At 40.2% G+C, this 15160-nt stretch overlaps 1 protein-coding gene across 1 annotated transcript; it reads right to left on the bottom strand.

Annotated features, from left to right (window-relative positions):
- xpo5 (exportin 5) lies at positions 1-15160 on the bottom strand. Its single transcript, XM_082556304.1, has 32 exons — positions 14896-15160; positions 14252-14373; positions 14091-14163; positions 13873-14010; positions 10474-10656; positions 10351-10377; positions 10067-10252; positions 9127-9203; positions 8862-9039; positions 8696-8779; positions 8469-8594; positions 8293-8383; positions 8067-8195; positions 7532-7647; positions 7278-7433; positions 7044-7085; positions 6870-6959; positions 6569-6768; positions 6387-6489; positions 5498-5679; positions 5286-5386; positions 5098-5194; positions 4850-4985; positions 4587-4685; positions 4447-4493; positions 4071-4180; positions 2955-3014; positions 2753-2847; positions 2559-2666; positions 1589-1726; positions 1042-1206; positions 1-777 (listed from the first exon to the last, which is right to left on the bottom strand). Exons 1-32 carry the CDS (start codon positions 14995-14997, stop codon positions 631-633), a joined length of 3708 nt encoding a protein of 1235 aa, XP_082412430.1. The 5' UTR covers positions 14998-15160; the 3' UTR covers positions 1-630.

Genomic DNA, 15160 nt, shown 5'->3' with positions numbered 1-15160 from the left:
ACAAAAAAAAAAAAGTCCACCTGTCCACATGCCATAACACAAATGCACTCTATCCCTCATCGTACCCCAACAGGCTAACTGCACGCCGACCTGCTTTACTTGCTTTGCTTACTTGGATACGATTAACTGCAAGTTGCTACACTTAATAGTTCCTCTTGTGTCCTGATGTTGGGAAGTGGAAAAATACAGCGACTAAAAATGAAGAAGCACAAAGTAAAATAAGAATGCAGAAAAGTCTTAAATAAAACTAGTCTTGTGGCTCTTTACAGCTTCTTCAGCTGTGCAAATATTAATGGTTAAATATTAATTAAGAACTTCATTCTGAAATAATCCCTACAGATTCTGTAGAGTCTACAAATCTCATTTATGCGCAAAAGGAACTTAAAAAAAAAAAAAAGTCCCCTACTTTGTGATACTTGACTGTACAAATGACTAGCAGTTATAAAGCATGAACGGCGGCATTGCACGATGTAGGTTAAAAGAAAAGACAACCTACTGAAGCAACACCAGTGTTGACAGATATGTTAGGTAGCGCCACACTGCCCCAGCTGGAGGATGTTTAGGAGAGACGGTGGTCCTACACACAACTCCGTCTTCAATCAGCGTGAAGTCTTGACTTGCTTTGTGTTCCTACAGGGCATCATTCTTGGGAGAGAAGAGAGCTGCCAGGCCCAGAGGTTCATTGTTCACTATATCCTTATCTGGCTTCGGCTTTTTAAAGAGCGATGGAAGATTCCGGATATGAACCTCCTTCCTGAACTGCTGGCACAGAGCTTTCTGTTGGCAGGGGACAGGTAGAGGAAAGGTTAAACACAGCTATCCCAGACCTGCAGGAAAGAATTTCATTAGACTGTCCGGCCCTGTTGAGCTGCTGAACATTTTTCTGCTGCGGCGAACAGAAGATTTACAACACAGCCAGAATCACTCTGCTGAGTAATGACTTGCACTAAAACGCCAGCGTCTATGGTTACTCCTAATGAGCCATCTACAGTCGGATATACTAGAGAAGCACTGCTCTCTAGTGGGGAAATGTAGCATTACCCCAACAGTTCCTGCAATAAGCTTCCTGAACTGGTCTTTTCTCTTCTTTTCTCCAAACTTCTGGGCACTGGGGTCCATGAGCCTGTGGTCATACTGGTCCAGAGCCTCCAAATTGATGTTTGGGATCTGGGTCATCACTCCTCTCAGCTCCATATAGCGAGGCCGCTAACAGGAACACAGACATTTAAAAAGGATACAATATAAGGAAGCAAGATGATATGAAACTTAAATTTTGGGAATGTACACCAGTCTCAAAAACAAGTCAATTTTACTTCATCCCAAAGACAGACATTATTTGTCATGCAAAACTCTCAAATCTTCGCCGATTCCAGCTTTGCAAATTCTTGTTTGTTTTTTTGTAAGTTTACATCTTGAAAAATCTTTCATTCTGATCAAGACTTTTTCACTATAATCTGTCGTTTTATAGGTCAAAGCAGAATATAGACAACAGATTGATTAGTAGTGAAAGTAAAATAAGTCCTCTAAAGGGCAGGGAAAAAAAGAGCAAATATGTAAATATGTCAGATATGTTCAAAATTTGCCTCACCAGGTTTTCATAGATGAGCATTGCCAACTGAGAGAGGGTAGAGCTGCAGACCTCATGCTGCCCATGAACTTGAAGGCCCCTGAGAACGCTGGTAAAGAACCACGTAACAGCTTCAGTAAGAAGATTACCTGCAACAACCTGGAGACAAGAGAAATATAAAGCTATGCAAGACACTTATTCAGCCACCTCCCAGATCAAAGATCGTTAGATTTTAGGGTTGTGTTTGTTAAATTCTGCTTTCATACGGATGCTACCTGACGCCAGTACCAATGTCTTGTGTATTTTGTTTTGTTGACATTTGTTTTTGTTGGTACTCTCCTCTTTTGTTACAGAGAATCAAAGAAGTCTTCATTATACATGAATAACTTGAAGGTACTTTAGCCTTTTGTCACACCATCTTCAAGCACCCAAATGCAAAACTGACAGAAAAACACCAGATTAAAACATGAACGTGAACATTTGGCCTATACTGATGTTAAGCTGATAATTCATCACATCTTTACAAATCCCTTAAATGACATCCATAAATATTGCTATTTAAAATCTTGCAAGGCATTTTTTCGTAACCTCAAAAGGTAAAAATGTAAAAAAATGTACTGTTGATTCCAACCACCGTTTCCTGTGTAAGCCTATAGCACTTCAGTCCTCTGTGCTATAAACCGCCAATGTTACCCAAAAAATCTTACTTAATAAAATCTCCTTAAATACACTAAGCACAGGCTTATGTTTTGGGTCATATATACACACTGTGATGCTGAAATCAATCCTAAACAAATGCACAACTTATTCTTGCTTACGTAGCATTTCATTATAAAGTACAGTCCTCAGGAACCTGTTGTGCATACTTGAGTCCCACATTTAAAGACATCTGGGTTAAATATAGCCAGACAGCTTGTGCATAAAAGCAACGTGTGTGATGAGAGCATCAAAAAGTTGCTGCCTTGTATTTAGGTTAGATTAAATGTGCTACCTGCCGCAGCAGAGTCCAGCAGACCAGTGAAGCAGTGCGATGACAGTTGGTGGCATCCTTCCAGGAAAGTGAGGTAAAGGACAGGGTCAGCAGGGACATGTAGAGGTTCTGAGAAATGAAAAAGAAGCATTACGTTTTTAATAATGTACAACTGTGCTTTCCTCTGAATGATACGTGATGCGTTTTAGGTCGACCTCGTGCTTCAGGAGACATTTCCCCAGCTCTGTCAGCTCCTCTGTGGGCTGAGCAGGAGACGCTGACTGCACTGAATCCATCATCATATCTTCCTCTGCAAGAGCATGTTTCAACAACAACAACAAATTTTAATTAAAAATAAAGAGATACGCCAGAATAAAAATCATCCAGTTAATTCAAATTCTCCAGTTTAACTCTTACCATCCATTTCCTCCTTATTGGCTGCAGGTTCAGATACCTTTCTGGAAATACAGGTCACAGCTAAAACAAAAAGAGACAATTGTGATGTTTTGACAACTGAACTTCCATCTTTAAAAGCTAATCAGACAGCTAAAAAAAACCCAAACAAACAAACAAACCCACTACATCGACACAAAACCTTGGATATTCATTGCACAATGCACAGTAACCGCAAAAATCCTTAAACTATTTACCTAAGCTGCTATCAATTCACAAAAACCTTCATGTTCAAAAAAGAAGCTCTCTTTGAATTACACTTCAAAATTACCAGCATTTCTGCACTGATGAGTGATCAAACTAAACCAAACTAAAATACATGTTAAGCAGTCACTCACAATGCAGGCTGAAAAAGAGTGTGCACTCTTAAGTTTAGTGTCTTGATTAGATGCTCAATCATCCAGGTAAGGAAATCCCCAAAACCTGATTCTGTTCATGTGGACGTAGCGTTTTCAGTGGGAGAAACTTTCCTTGATTCAGAGATGGTCTTTCCCTTTTTACTGAAAACTCTACATCCAGATGAACAGATTCAACTCTTGGAGGGGATCTTAAATTTCGTACTTTAAATACCACTTTGGCAGCAACGTCCTCAATCAAATATTATCTGCCAATCAGACTTTGTATGACTTTTGTTTATAAGAAGGTACAATTCTCTGCAAACACTTCCACTTTTAGCTTCTTAATTGGAGCACTTGACTCCAGAGAGCTCAGGGAGAAGTCATTAACGCAGAGTTTCACATCTTTTCTGCAGCCCTTCTGTGACTGGCTCCTTGTTTAATAATGCCATAAAAAGTACAACTGTTTGTTATGTATGTATGTATGTATTGTGCTTTTATACTTCTCATAATCTGGATAAACTCAGACATAATCTTATCACTCACCAAAGACAAATCCTACTGGATAGAAAAATCTACCACAAAATGTAGAATTACAGCTTTGCCTTTGTGGCTGAGATTTGCACTTTTCTGATGTGCTCTGAAACCAACATTAGCTCCAAAAGCTCAACTTTCACAACTTGGCAATAGTGCATTAGAATGAACATGTATGCGAGTGGGAAGCGGTACTAAAGACACTACTTACTGAGAAGTTCCAGCACCTCCCTCGTCAGCAGGCGTACTACTTGCTCTTCCAACATCTCCTGGGTCACTTGGGTTTCCTGACAAACCAACTCCTCCTCCTCATGCTCACCACTGAAAAAAAGAAAGAAAGAAAAAAAAACAAAACACACACACACACACACACACACACACACACACACACACACACACACAAAAGGTGAATTATGAGGAAAAACTAAGCAGTGATTTTTTTATTTTTTTTTTCAAACTGCAATTGAGAAATTTCCATTCCAGATAAGAAAAGTCTTCCTTATGGTCTATATTTGGGGTATGTGTGTGTTACTTTTGTCTTATGGACTGAAAATTCATTTGATCACAAACACTGTGCCAAAACTTACTTGATAGATGTCCGCTGGTTGATGACCTGCCACCTCATGTTGAGTCTCTGAAGCAGTAATAAGAAACACAGCCATGATATTTAGCACATTTTAGGCTAAAAAGTTTAAAAGAAGAGAACAGTGGGTGTGGAGATCCTGACCTGCAGCATGTAGCCAAACAATGGTCCCAGCAGAGGGCAGAGTAGACTTTCATAGTACTCCTGGGGACAAGACAGCACCAGCTGCCTCAGAAACAGACGTACACTTGTCAAGGAAATGTAAAGTTTACGTAAAGCTTTAGCTCAGTTTTAATTATGTCAGGTCTTGCAGGCCGGTGTGCATCACTGAATTGGAGCATGGAGGAGAAGGGGAAAAGAAGCTGACCAAATCAAATGGAGAAAAAAAAAAAGCAAATAAGGATATGAATCATTGGGCGAAGTCTGTGATCGGGCACATGGTCGAGGGAGACGAAAGCAGAGCCAGCCATTCCTTCAGCCAACTTGTCGATGTTGTAGAACTCCTGCTGCAGGGACACACCTGCACTTCCCAGGATTTGGTAGCTACATGGATTAAAAACAGCAAAATTGGAGGTAAACTTAATTTAACAACATGTAAGGTATATAAAAAGGCAAGAAAAATTTGGGTTAAAGCTGTCAAAGCCACAGTTCTCACCAGTTATCATATAATGTGCAGAAAAATCCCTGCATGCGCTCTATCATGGTTTTACACACGGGAGAGTCGTAAATATCCAAAAGATGATGAGAGAGACCTGTAGACGGGATGCACTTAAGTTTGACCACAGTCTTTTTTTAAGGTGATTGCCGACTTCTGGTAAAAAGTGTGGACAAAACTCATCTTACCAAGAACCACTTTCTTCTCACTATCCATGATCTCATGAGCTCTGCTGAAGGTCTCACTGAGACGGGCCATGTTCTCAGGCAGGAAAAGACTGTTGTGAGTCCTGCAGTGAGGAATAACAAGAGGGGAAAGTCAATAATCAACATATCAGTACGGTAAAAAGGATAATTAATCATTTTTTACAAATTTCTGTAACATCATGGTACAAGCGCACCTGATTAGTGCTAGTAAATTGGGCATCAAAATCAGAAACTGGGCAGTGCAGGGGTTTCTGTACATGGGAGCTCCAGCAGGAGTGTAGCCCACAACAAAGCCACCAGCCTTGGCCTCCTCCAGGTCTGCAGGCCAGTGTGCCCGCTTCACCACCGCCAATATAGCATACAAACAGAAGCTCAACTAGAGGAGGATTCAATTAAAAAGAAAATACAAAAAAAGGATTAAACAGTTACAAGTTACCTTGTTACAACTAACTACAAGCAATTTTTATCCGTTCTTATAACGCGACTGCCTTTGAAATTTTGTGTCATATCTATCACCAGCATTTTTAGTTTGTCAAATAGTTTTGTTTATCATCAAATAGCTAAAAAAAAAAAAAAAAAAAAAGTTTTTCCATTTGCCACAGCTGCACTCTGTGTTTATTTCTAATCAGCAAATTTAACCATGCTGCGTTAGATTAGATTAAAAGCCTTGCTACACCTAGTTACAGTCACATAGCTGCTACAAAACCTCAGGGCCTACACCCAGATGGTTTTCAGCTTTGTTTATTAATAAAATATAAACTCCAACGACAAGCCAAAAACTGCGTCAGAATTTGAAATATGAGCTTTTGTGGCTGGTGCAAAAAAAATAAATAAAAAAAATTGGTGACATGGCACATTCTGTCTGGAAAGTTTTTCTTTGCTTACGTAATAAACAACTTACACAACGCAAAAAACAAGTTTCGTCAGTGAGCACACGTCCATGTGCAATGCCTTTAAAAGGTCAAATAACGTCTGTTTCCCTTACGACATTTTGTCATTACACAAAAGTGAGACAAGCAAACCTACAGTGATCTCCAATGGCAGTATCCCTCCACATAAATGAGTTCACGCATATACACTTACTCTGCCTCTATTAATGGCTGCTGTATCTGCATCTTCTTTTTGCTCCGTGACCACCTTATCTGCTCCAATAAAGGACAAGAATGTGTCTGGGTTCCACAACACACTGAAAAACAAAGAAGAGAAAACTATCATTTATCGCTATCGTGTTAAATTTGAGGCACACTGAGAGAATTCAAACTCACTGCCTAATCTCATTTGAAGTCCACTCTGCAACCACTGAGGCCATCAGTTCATCTACAAACGCCTTCTGCTTCTCATAGTCTTTGAACTGGTTACTGATGAGAACCAGAGCTTCCATCAGGGCGCATTTCTCCATGTGAGTGAGCGCGACTCTGCTCGAAAACAGTTCCTTCACATGATTGTAAAACATCTCAAAACAAGGCTGTAGAAAGAAAAAAGGGCATCGTTAAAGACACTGACTTACTTCTATACGGAAAAGTTATCATTAGCTATTAAGCTAACTGGAATAGAATAGTCCATTACCAGCATATACTGTGGGTAATCCCGGCAGATTTTTATGATGGAAGAACAGGCGTGCCTCCTCACATTCTTCACAGCTCGAGTCCAAGGTGCCTGAAGACATCAGGAGGAGAATACATTTGTTTTCCACAGTTGTCATGAAGATGAAGTAAAAATGACTCCGTGAAGGAAACTTACTTTGGGTTCGTGATCAATTTCAAATGTGACGGCCTTAAAGAGCTGCAGGACAAAACAAAACCATTCAAAATCCACATTATTAAAACAAACTCCTCCAAATGAGCTGAAGGTGTGAATACAAGAAACATCCCCACCGAGCAAAAATATGTGACAGGAGGAACTTTCTGATTGATTTGTGACAAACTACATTCACATAGTAAATGTTATTCAGGAACCAGTAACAGCTCAACTTACCTTGATGAGGACCTGTGGCAGGAAGTGTGGTCTGTGTATGGCCAATGGGAAAAGGGCAGAGACGTTGGTGAGCACACAGGACAAAATGAGCGGGTCTTTGGTTTCGTAGTTCAGCACGGCTTGCAGGAGCTCCATGCTCTGATCAATGGGTAACTTCTATAAGGCAGAAGGAGCAAAAGCCTTCATTATTAGTTTGACTACGATTACTTTTACACTGCTATTTCCATTCTGTTACAGAAAACTTGTTCCTTTACCTCCTCATCCACACTTTTAATGATCTGCGAGACCATGCATTCCATGAAGACCGTCATTGCATCCCACTGGACCACTGAAGGGGACAAGAGGGAACACAGGCCCTCTGCAGTCTTAGCTAGAGAGATGCAAAGGGAGAGGCGCCCATTCACGGCAGATTCAGCCATCAATATGGAAATGAAACTTGTGTTTAAGGTTTTGCTAAGGATGCGCTGCACAAAAAAAAGTTGGCATCAGGGTCAATATCAGCCAATAATATATCAGCCCTTCCCCAATTTTCCCTTAGTGTCCTTAAAAGACTCGAAAGGAAACTGTAAAGCTTATATGTTAGTAGCAATATGAGTTTGCTATTCCCCAAACTGACTGCTCTAGTTTCCCAATTAACTCCAGGCTTAAATTATTGTAATATTATTACGTATTTTACATGATGAATTAACTATCGGCATATGGCCATAAAAATCCCTTCAAGCAGTAAACCAAAACACGTGTGAAAACAGCGATCATTTCCTCTTTGGTATTGTGTCAAAGACTACTTACATGCGTTATCTCCAGTATCTATTGGGCTAGTAATCTGATACTGTAACCATTCTGCTCCTATCCGGAAAGCCTCTAGAGGAACAATGCGGCATGTGCTCCTCAAAACTTCCCCCTGCTGCGCTCGGAAAGCTGCAAAGCACCAAAAGAAACAATGAAAACCATAAAGGTATGCACAAAATAAAAGAGTCAGAACTACTGAAGCAAAACTTGAATCCCCGGTACTTACAATTAAAAAAAGAGTTGAAGTCCTCATCACTGTCAAAGTCCACACGGGAGTACTCGCAGTTTGGGTTATTGTCTCTAGACGGGAACCCAGTCTAAGGAGGGGAAGATGAAAGTTATTAACACTTTGTTTGGCTTTAGGTCACACTGTGAATGATATTGCTGTCACCACGACCTCACCTTAACTAAGTTGGTCATAGAGGCTCTAAGAAATTTGACAGCCATCTTGACAACAGCTGCATCCTTTGAAAGAGCCTCATGTCTGAACAAAGCTCCCCATGTCGCCATGGTTGAGGACTTTAAAAACTGCAGTGAAATAAAGAGAAAAGTCGTTTTCTTTACACGCTGTTCACTCAAATGAAATTTTACTTCAAAAAGGGTCCAATCTTTTTCCTGAGGTATCTCACCTGACTGGAATGCGTAGTGAAGGCTAAAAGGGCTTCCATGTACTTGCTGAGGTTTGCAGGTACTTCAACCTCTACGTCTGAACCCTGGGGAGAAAAGATGAGAAACTGTTACCTATCTTCAATCTTAAAACGAATATCTAAAGTGCTTAAAAATGGCCAAACTTACCACTAATGAGCAAAGCTGACCTCCCAAAGCACACAGGACCTGACAGAGCCTCTTCAGGAAGATGTAACGCCGCTCCACCACCTCCACTGCTCTAGAGGTACACATAGAGGGCTCTGAGTCACGGCTACTTAATGATGATTCTGCGGATTTCTGATATATCGAAAGTCCATCTGCTGTCCTGTAAGCAGACACACAAACCATTAAATTGCAGTAGAAGTGCTAGCATGAAGCCTGCAGAGACGTGGAGAGAAGCAGCTGTACTCACTGGGCTGCAGAAAGAATATACTGGATGGCCACATCATCAAACAGAAGCATGAATGGTTTCCTCTCTTCCAGCTTGCCCTGTGGCAGAATGACAGATTATTAACTGGTAGTAAAAAAACTATAGCTTACCATAATGTAGTATTACTGGTCTGATCTGCAAGACTACTCTAAATCCCCAAAAGAAAGCCTCTAAATTATCAAAAATAGAGTTATTTTAATAGTAAAATTTCTCAAAGTGTATAAGGATTTTTAAAAAGACAGATTAAACAAATATTTCCCATCTTCAACACTTATTTACTCATTGTATTCCCATTTATCCATGGGGAGGATTGTGTCAAACAAACATCCCGCGTGAAATTTCTGCCAAATCCAACATGCGGTTCTATCTGCTGCGAGGACAAAAGCACCTTCGTCATTTTCTGTGCGTTTCCTAATTTTGACTGAGTTATTGCTGAAATTATAACACTATTAATATGATCATTAGAAATTCTACTCAAAGTTCTATTATGGCAGAAATTTTATGACTCTGTCCAATAAAAGAAAAAAAACAAGTCAGTTATGATGACTGGGATATGAGCTCTATTAACCCTACCTGGAACCTAGAGGAAATGGACTCATGGACTTGTTCAGACTCATACCTTGTTGTCATTGCATGATTCACGTGTCCTGATTAGACTTGTGCATTGCTCATGTAATTATGGTTATAATAGCACAATACATATAAACGTTAAAGCAATTTAACTGCAAAAAACACAATTCTGCAGGACTTATTAGTATATTCAGAGGATCACACTGATGAAAGCTGCTGGGAAAAGAAACTGGAAAAGCTTGTCTGGCAATTCTATCATCTCATAAAAGAAGGTTGCATACAGCAGTGCCTACTTGACAAAGCGAGACAAAATCTCTTGAAAGCCATCATGAATACTGTCCCAGCGACTCACCTTGCGGCTCATAGCAATGAGCAGACACTCCGCTGCCTCGAGCTGCAGCTCCGGCTCACTCAGCAGCAGACACAGAATCTCCAGCAGATGACAGTTTCCGGAGGTTATGTACACCAGAGCGACCCAGTCTATGTAGCCTGCGAGTGTATTCAGCGTAGCCACGGCAACTCGACAGTGAGCTCTCATCTGTGTGGATGAAAAATTATAAGGGGGCAAAGTGAAGTAATCAAGTCGATTAACAAAGTTTAGAATATTAAAGCAGGCACACGCTGACGCTTTCTTACCTGCAGTTCATTTCCAGGAGAACCTTTCTAGATGAAAACAAAAAGAAGACCAATATTGTAAAGTCAGTTTACTCTTCAATTTCTACTTTCTTGCAACACAAATGAGGTCAGGACTCCACTAACCAGTTTACGATAGTCCTCCACATTAATTTGAAGAATGCCCATCATGAAAGTGAAGATGCTTTCCATGTTTTGGGTGAGTGTCTGCTGTATGTCTCTGCGTCGCTGGGTAGGCAACGTCTGGAAGGTGATCACATCCTCAGCCAGCCTCAAAAGGATCAGCATGACCAACTCTGTCTGGGCCTCCTGTGAAAGCAAAGAGGATCTTTTTTTTCCTTGATTTGCTTTTATCTAGCTTTAAATGGCTGTAACAGCAGTTTTAAAGAAGTGATTCGTGACAAATCAGCTTGGATTAATCAGAATCAGAATCAGAATACTTTATTGATCCCTGGGGGAAATTATTATTATTTTTTTTTTTTTTGTTACAGTGCTCCATTTTAAACCAACATTAAGACAAGACAGACAATACGCTAACTAAGAATAGTACAATATATACATATATATACACATACATACATACATAAGTCACTCATAAATAAATAGTTGGAAAAGAAACATGTGTAGTTGTAGCAGCAAACAGTGTGTTAAGTGGATGCGTTGTACAGGGAGATGGCCACAGGCAGGAATGATTTCCTGTGTCGTTCAGTGGTGCTTTTCGGTAATCTCAGTCTCTCACTGAACGAGCTCCTGTGACTGACCAACATGTCATGGAGTGGGTGGGAGGTGTTATCCAACATTGTCTTTATCTTGGACAGCATCCGCCTCTCCGACACCACCTTGAGGGAGTCCAGCTCCATCCCCACAACATTGCTGGCCTTACGGATCAGTTTATTAAGTCTGTTGGCATCTGCGACCCTCAGCCTGCTCCCCCAGCATGCAACAGCATAGAGGATCGCACTGGCCACAACAGACTCATAGAAAATCCTCAGCATTTTCTGGCAGATGTTGAAGGACCTCAGTCGCCTCAAAAAATAGAGACGACTCTGGCCCTTCCTGTAAAGTGCTGTGGTGTTTTTAGCCCAGTCCAGTTTATTGTCCAATGTGTACTCCAAGGTATTTATAGTCCTCCACAATGTCAACACTGACCCCCTGGATTGAAACAAGGGTCAAGTGTTTCCTGGTCTTCCTGAAGTCCACGATTATCAAGAATGTGTCTGAATGCTCACTTTTCCATAAAAGATGCAATGATAGTTTTATCAAGTCAGACCTAATAACATTTAAGCATCCATGAAAAACATGGTACAAGTTTGACTGCTTGTCATTACATTAAAGGATAAGCACGCACAAGGTAACAAATGCTTACATCTCTCTAGCATTTTAAGTTGTTCACCCCACTGAAAGAAATTATGTTTTAAAGAACGCCCCCATAAATGTGGGGACTGACAGATCTCAGGAAGCCTCAAAGCCATTTGCCGTTTCAGCATGAAAGAGTTGTATACATTTATCAAGCAGCGTATGGTGTTTATATGTGCTCAAGCTTTTTGGAGCACTTTTAATACTTTTTAAAAAAAATATCTGGAAAATATACAGTCTTCAATGTGCTACAGACAAAGTCTGAGTGACATATAGTATTTTATTCATCTGTTACTTAGCACTAATAATGAGGAATCTGTTTCCTTCTACTGCAGCTGTAAGGTTTATAAATGCATTTTGCTAACCAAGTTTCTTAACCTCAGCTTATAAATAAGCACTCTGCCCTCTTGTTCAAATATGAGTTTTTGGAGCTGGCTCCAAAAAGGCAGTATCCAAATAAATGAATGTTGATGTTTTTAAAATGGTATTTTATCTTACTTTATTTTATCTAAGGTGTTAGAAAGAATCTTGTTTGATAGAGTTAGTGTGTTCATCTCTTCTCTGGATAATCAGTTTGGCTTCAAACCAAAGCACGGCACTGACATGTGCATATATGCACTCAAGGAAATAGTCAGTTTGTATAGGGCTAAAAATTCATCTGTCCTCATGTGTTTCATTGATGCCTCTAAGGCTTTTGATCGAGTGAACCACAGAAAACTTTTTGATAAAATGAAGAGACGGGGAGTTCCTCAGTACATCGTGAGGATTCTCTCTTACTGGTACGCTCATCAGAACATGCAGGTTAAATGGGGAAGCAGTATTTCTGCCCCCTTTGGTGTCAGCAATGGTGTTAGACAGGGTGGGATTTTGTCTCCAATTTTATTTAATTTGTATGTTGATGATTTGTCCATACAACTGAGAGCCTGTAACACTGGGTGTATATTAGGTAAAACATTGATAAATCATCTTATGTATGCAGATGACCTGGTTGTTTTTAGTCCAAGCAGTGCTGGGTTACAGGATCTTCTTAATGTCTGTACTGAATATGGTGTGCAATATGACATTGAGTACAATGCTGCTCAAAGTGCTGTTTTGATATGTAGAACCAAGCAGGATAAACAGCTAAATTTCCCTTTGTTTAAACTGGCACAAAAAACAAACAATGTAGCATGCAGAAGCTGCATGTTGCATATAATGATGCGATGAGAATCCTTTGCAGGATACCTAGAAGTGGTAGTGCCAGCCAGATGTTTGTAGCTGTGGGTGTTTGGACTTTTAAAGCACTTTTAAGAAAGCTAATGTTCAATTTTAGAGAACGACTGGATGGTTCGAATAACAGTATAATTGTAGCACTTACAGATCCAACAGTGAGTGGTTCCCGTTACTCATCCAGTCTGAGAAAGCACTGGTTAAAGTGTTTGTGTATTTATTGATTTATTTTAAGTAATTGTGTTTTATGTATATTATGGTTTTATATTTTTACAAATGCTTTAGATACTTATTTATATACATATATATATTTAATGGTTTATACCTTGTGTTTGGGGGGGGGGGGGGGGGTGTGTGTTATGTGTGTGTTTTTTGTCTTGTTTTTATAGACATGAAGTCTGCCAATAAAGATTGAATTGAATTGAATTGAAATGACAGTGTGTACTCCACTTCATTTAGGTGCGCTGACACACAACACTGCATTAAAGCAACTGCTTAATCAGTCTACCACATTCCCATAGCTACACATAGGATGTAACTGATTTTCTAAATATACAGCAACCAACTAAAAAAAACTTTTCTTAAGAATTGTATATCCTTTAATATACTATCACACTTAGATATTATTGTAATATTGCACAAGTACTTTGTTCATCCCTTCAGAGTGGGTATGTATTAATGATAAAAGTAAAACCAAGCTTGATCTGAATGTCTGAAAAGGTCTACAGTTTAGTGATAAAACAAGGAAGCGGAAAGAGGGTTGTTAGGTTCGTATTTGGAAGGTGACGTTATCCCAGTGCCCAAGTTTACATGATGAGGCAATGGGGAAATGAATGAGTAATCCACAACTGGCCCTTATTTGCATGCAAGTTATTCCATTCTCATATTGAATCCATGTTGGCTGAGGAAACAAGTGAGATGAGGAAAAATTGAGCTTCCTGCACCACACAGGTTACTTACTCCTTGGCTAGTGAGAGTCTCCATCTCTTTCAGCATATCTGGCCAATGCTGAGGCCATTCTCTTTTTATCATTTCCACAACTATTCGTGACAGGGCATCTTTGATGTGGCTCTCCTCGTCCAAGATCGAATGAGTACCCTGAAAAGAGACAATAGAAGGCATCAGAGCAGTACAACTGTGAACTGTGAAGTGAAGCGTCTTTCACAAATCACACTTACATTTGATAACAGCTGCATGGCGCACTCCTTCAGGTGGACTTTCTCCTGTTGCTGCATGTCGTTCCATCTGAATCTGCAGGGAGACATTAGCTTTCTGTCAAACATGGATCCCTTATCATGCTTTTTCCCTATTACATTTACCTTAGTCACCTTCAACTTACTTGATGATATGCTCCAGGATTTGCAAACCAAAGTGTCTCACTACTGCTGGCTGGGCTTTGTCAGCTAATTGTAAGCCACATGGGACACACAAGGAGCTCGTCTCTTTAAACTCTTCACAAAACTGAAGAGAAGAAAAAAGAAACCGCGTAATTTTAAAGATTAGGAAATGTTATAAGACTTTAAATGAACAGTTTTGTGAACCCACCACTACCATACACGTGTAATATGTCAGATAGCAACAGCTAATTCACAAACATTCATATAAATACTTGGATAGCAGAATGCTAATCTAGCAGCTAGGGTTAGAGTTATTCTTGGGGGCAGAATTACTAGGAATTGGTTAACTAGCCTCATTAAATCGAGCTCTGTCTTTTCACCATGTGGTTAATGGCATGAATATGAGTCCACAGTGGCTCTGGTGTTGAGGTGATAATTGTGGCATGCCGGCTAGCTCGTAAAGCATATGGCTATCATCATTGCAGGTTAAACCAACATACATGAACCGTATAAACAGCGCTGTTACTAGGAAACTACGTATAATAGCCCAATTTATCTAGCTAAGCCAGTACATTATTCTCCTTTCACAAATGAATGACAAGCTCAGCAAACTTAGCGGCTAGCTAGCAAGCGTTAACGAAGCTACCTTTAGGGCCTCCAGTCGGTAAATTTGACTTGTTTCTGCGTCCATAATCACATTCACAGCTTTCACAAGCTGATCACACATGGCGGCCACCTGGTCAGCCATGACTTCAAGTAGCGTCTAACACACTGTTGAGGCGAAAGCAACTCCCTTATGCAAAGCACCTGCAGTACAGTGAGACGAGCGATACACTCAGTGAGGTACCAACGTGTACAGAATGTGCTGCCGTTGCTTCTCCTGCCGCTACTCGCGCGTTTGAACACTTTGC

This window comes from Aulonocara stuartgranti (assembly GCF_965226115.1).
Source record: "Aulonocara stuartgranti genome assembly, chromosome: 13".
NCBI lineage: Eukaryota > Metazoa > Chordata > Actinopteri > Cichliformes > Cichlidae > Aulonocara > Aulonocara stuartgranti.
The sequence above is the reverse complement of the archived record's forward strand: the minus strand, read 5'-3'. Positions and strand labels throughout refer to the sequence as shown.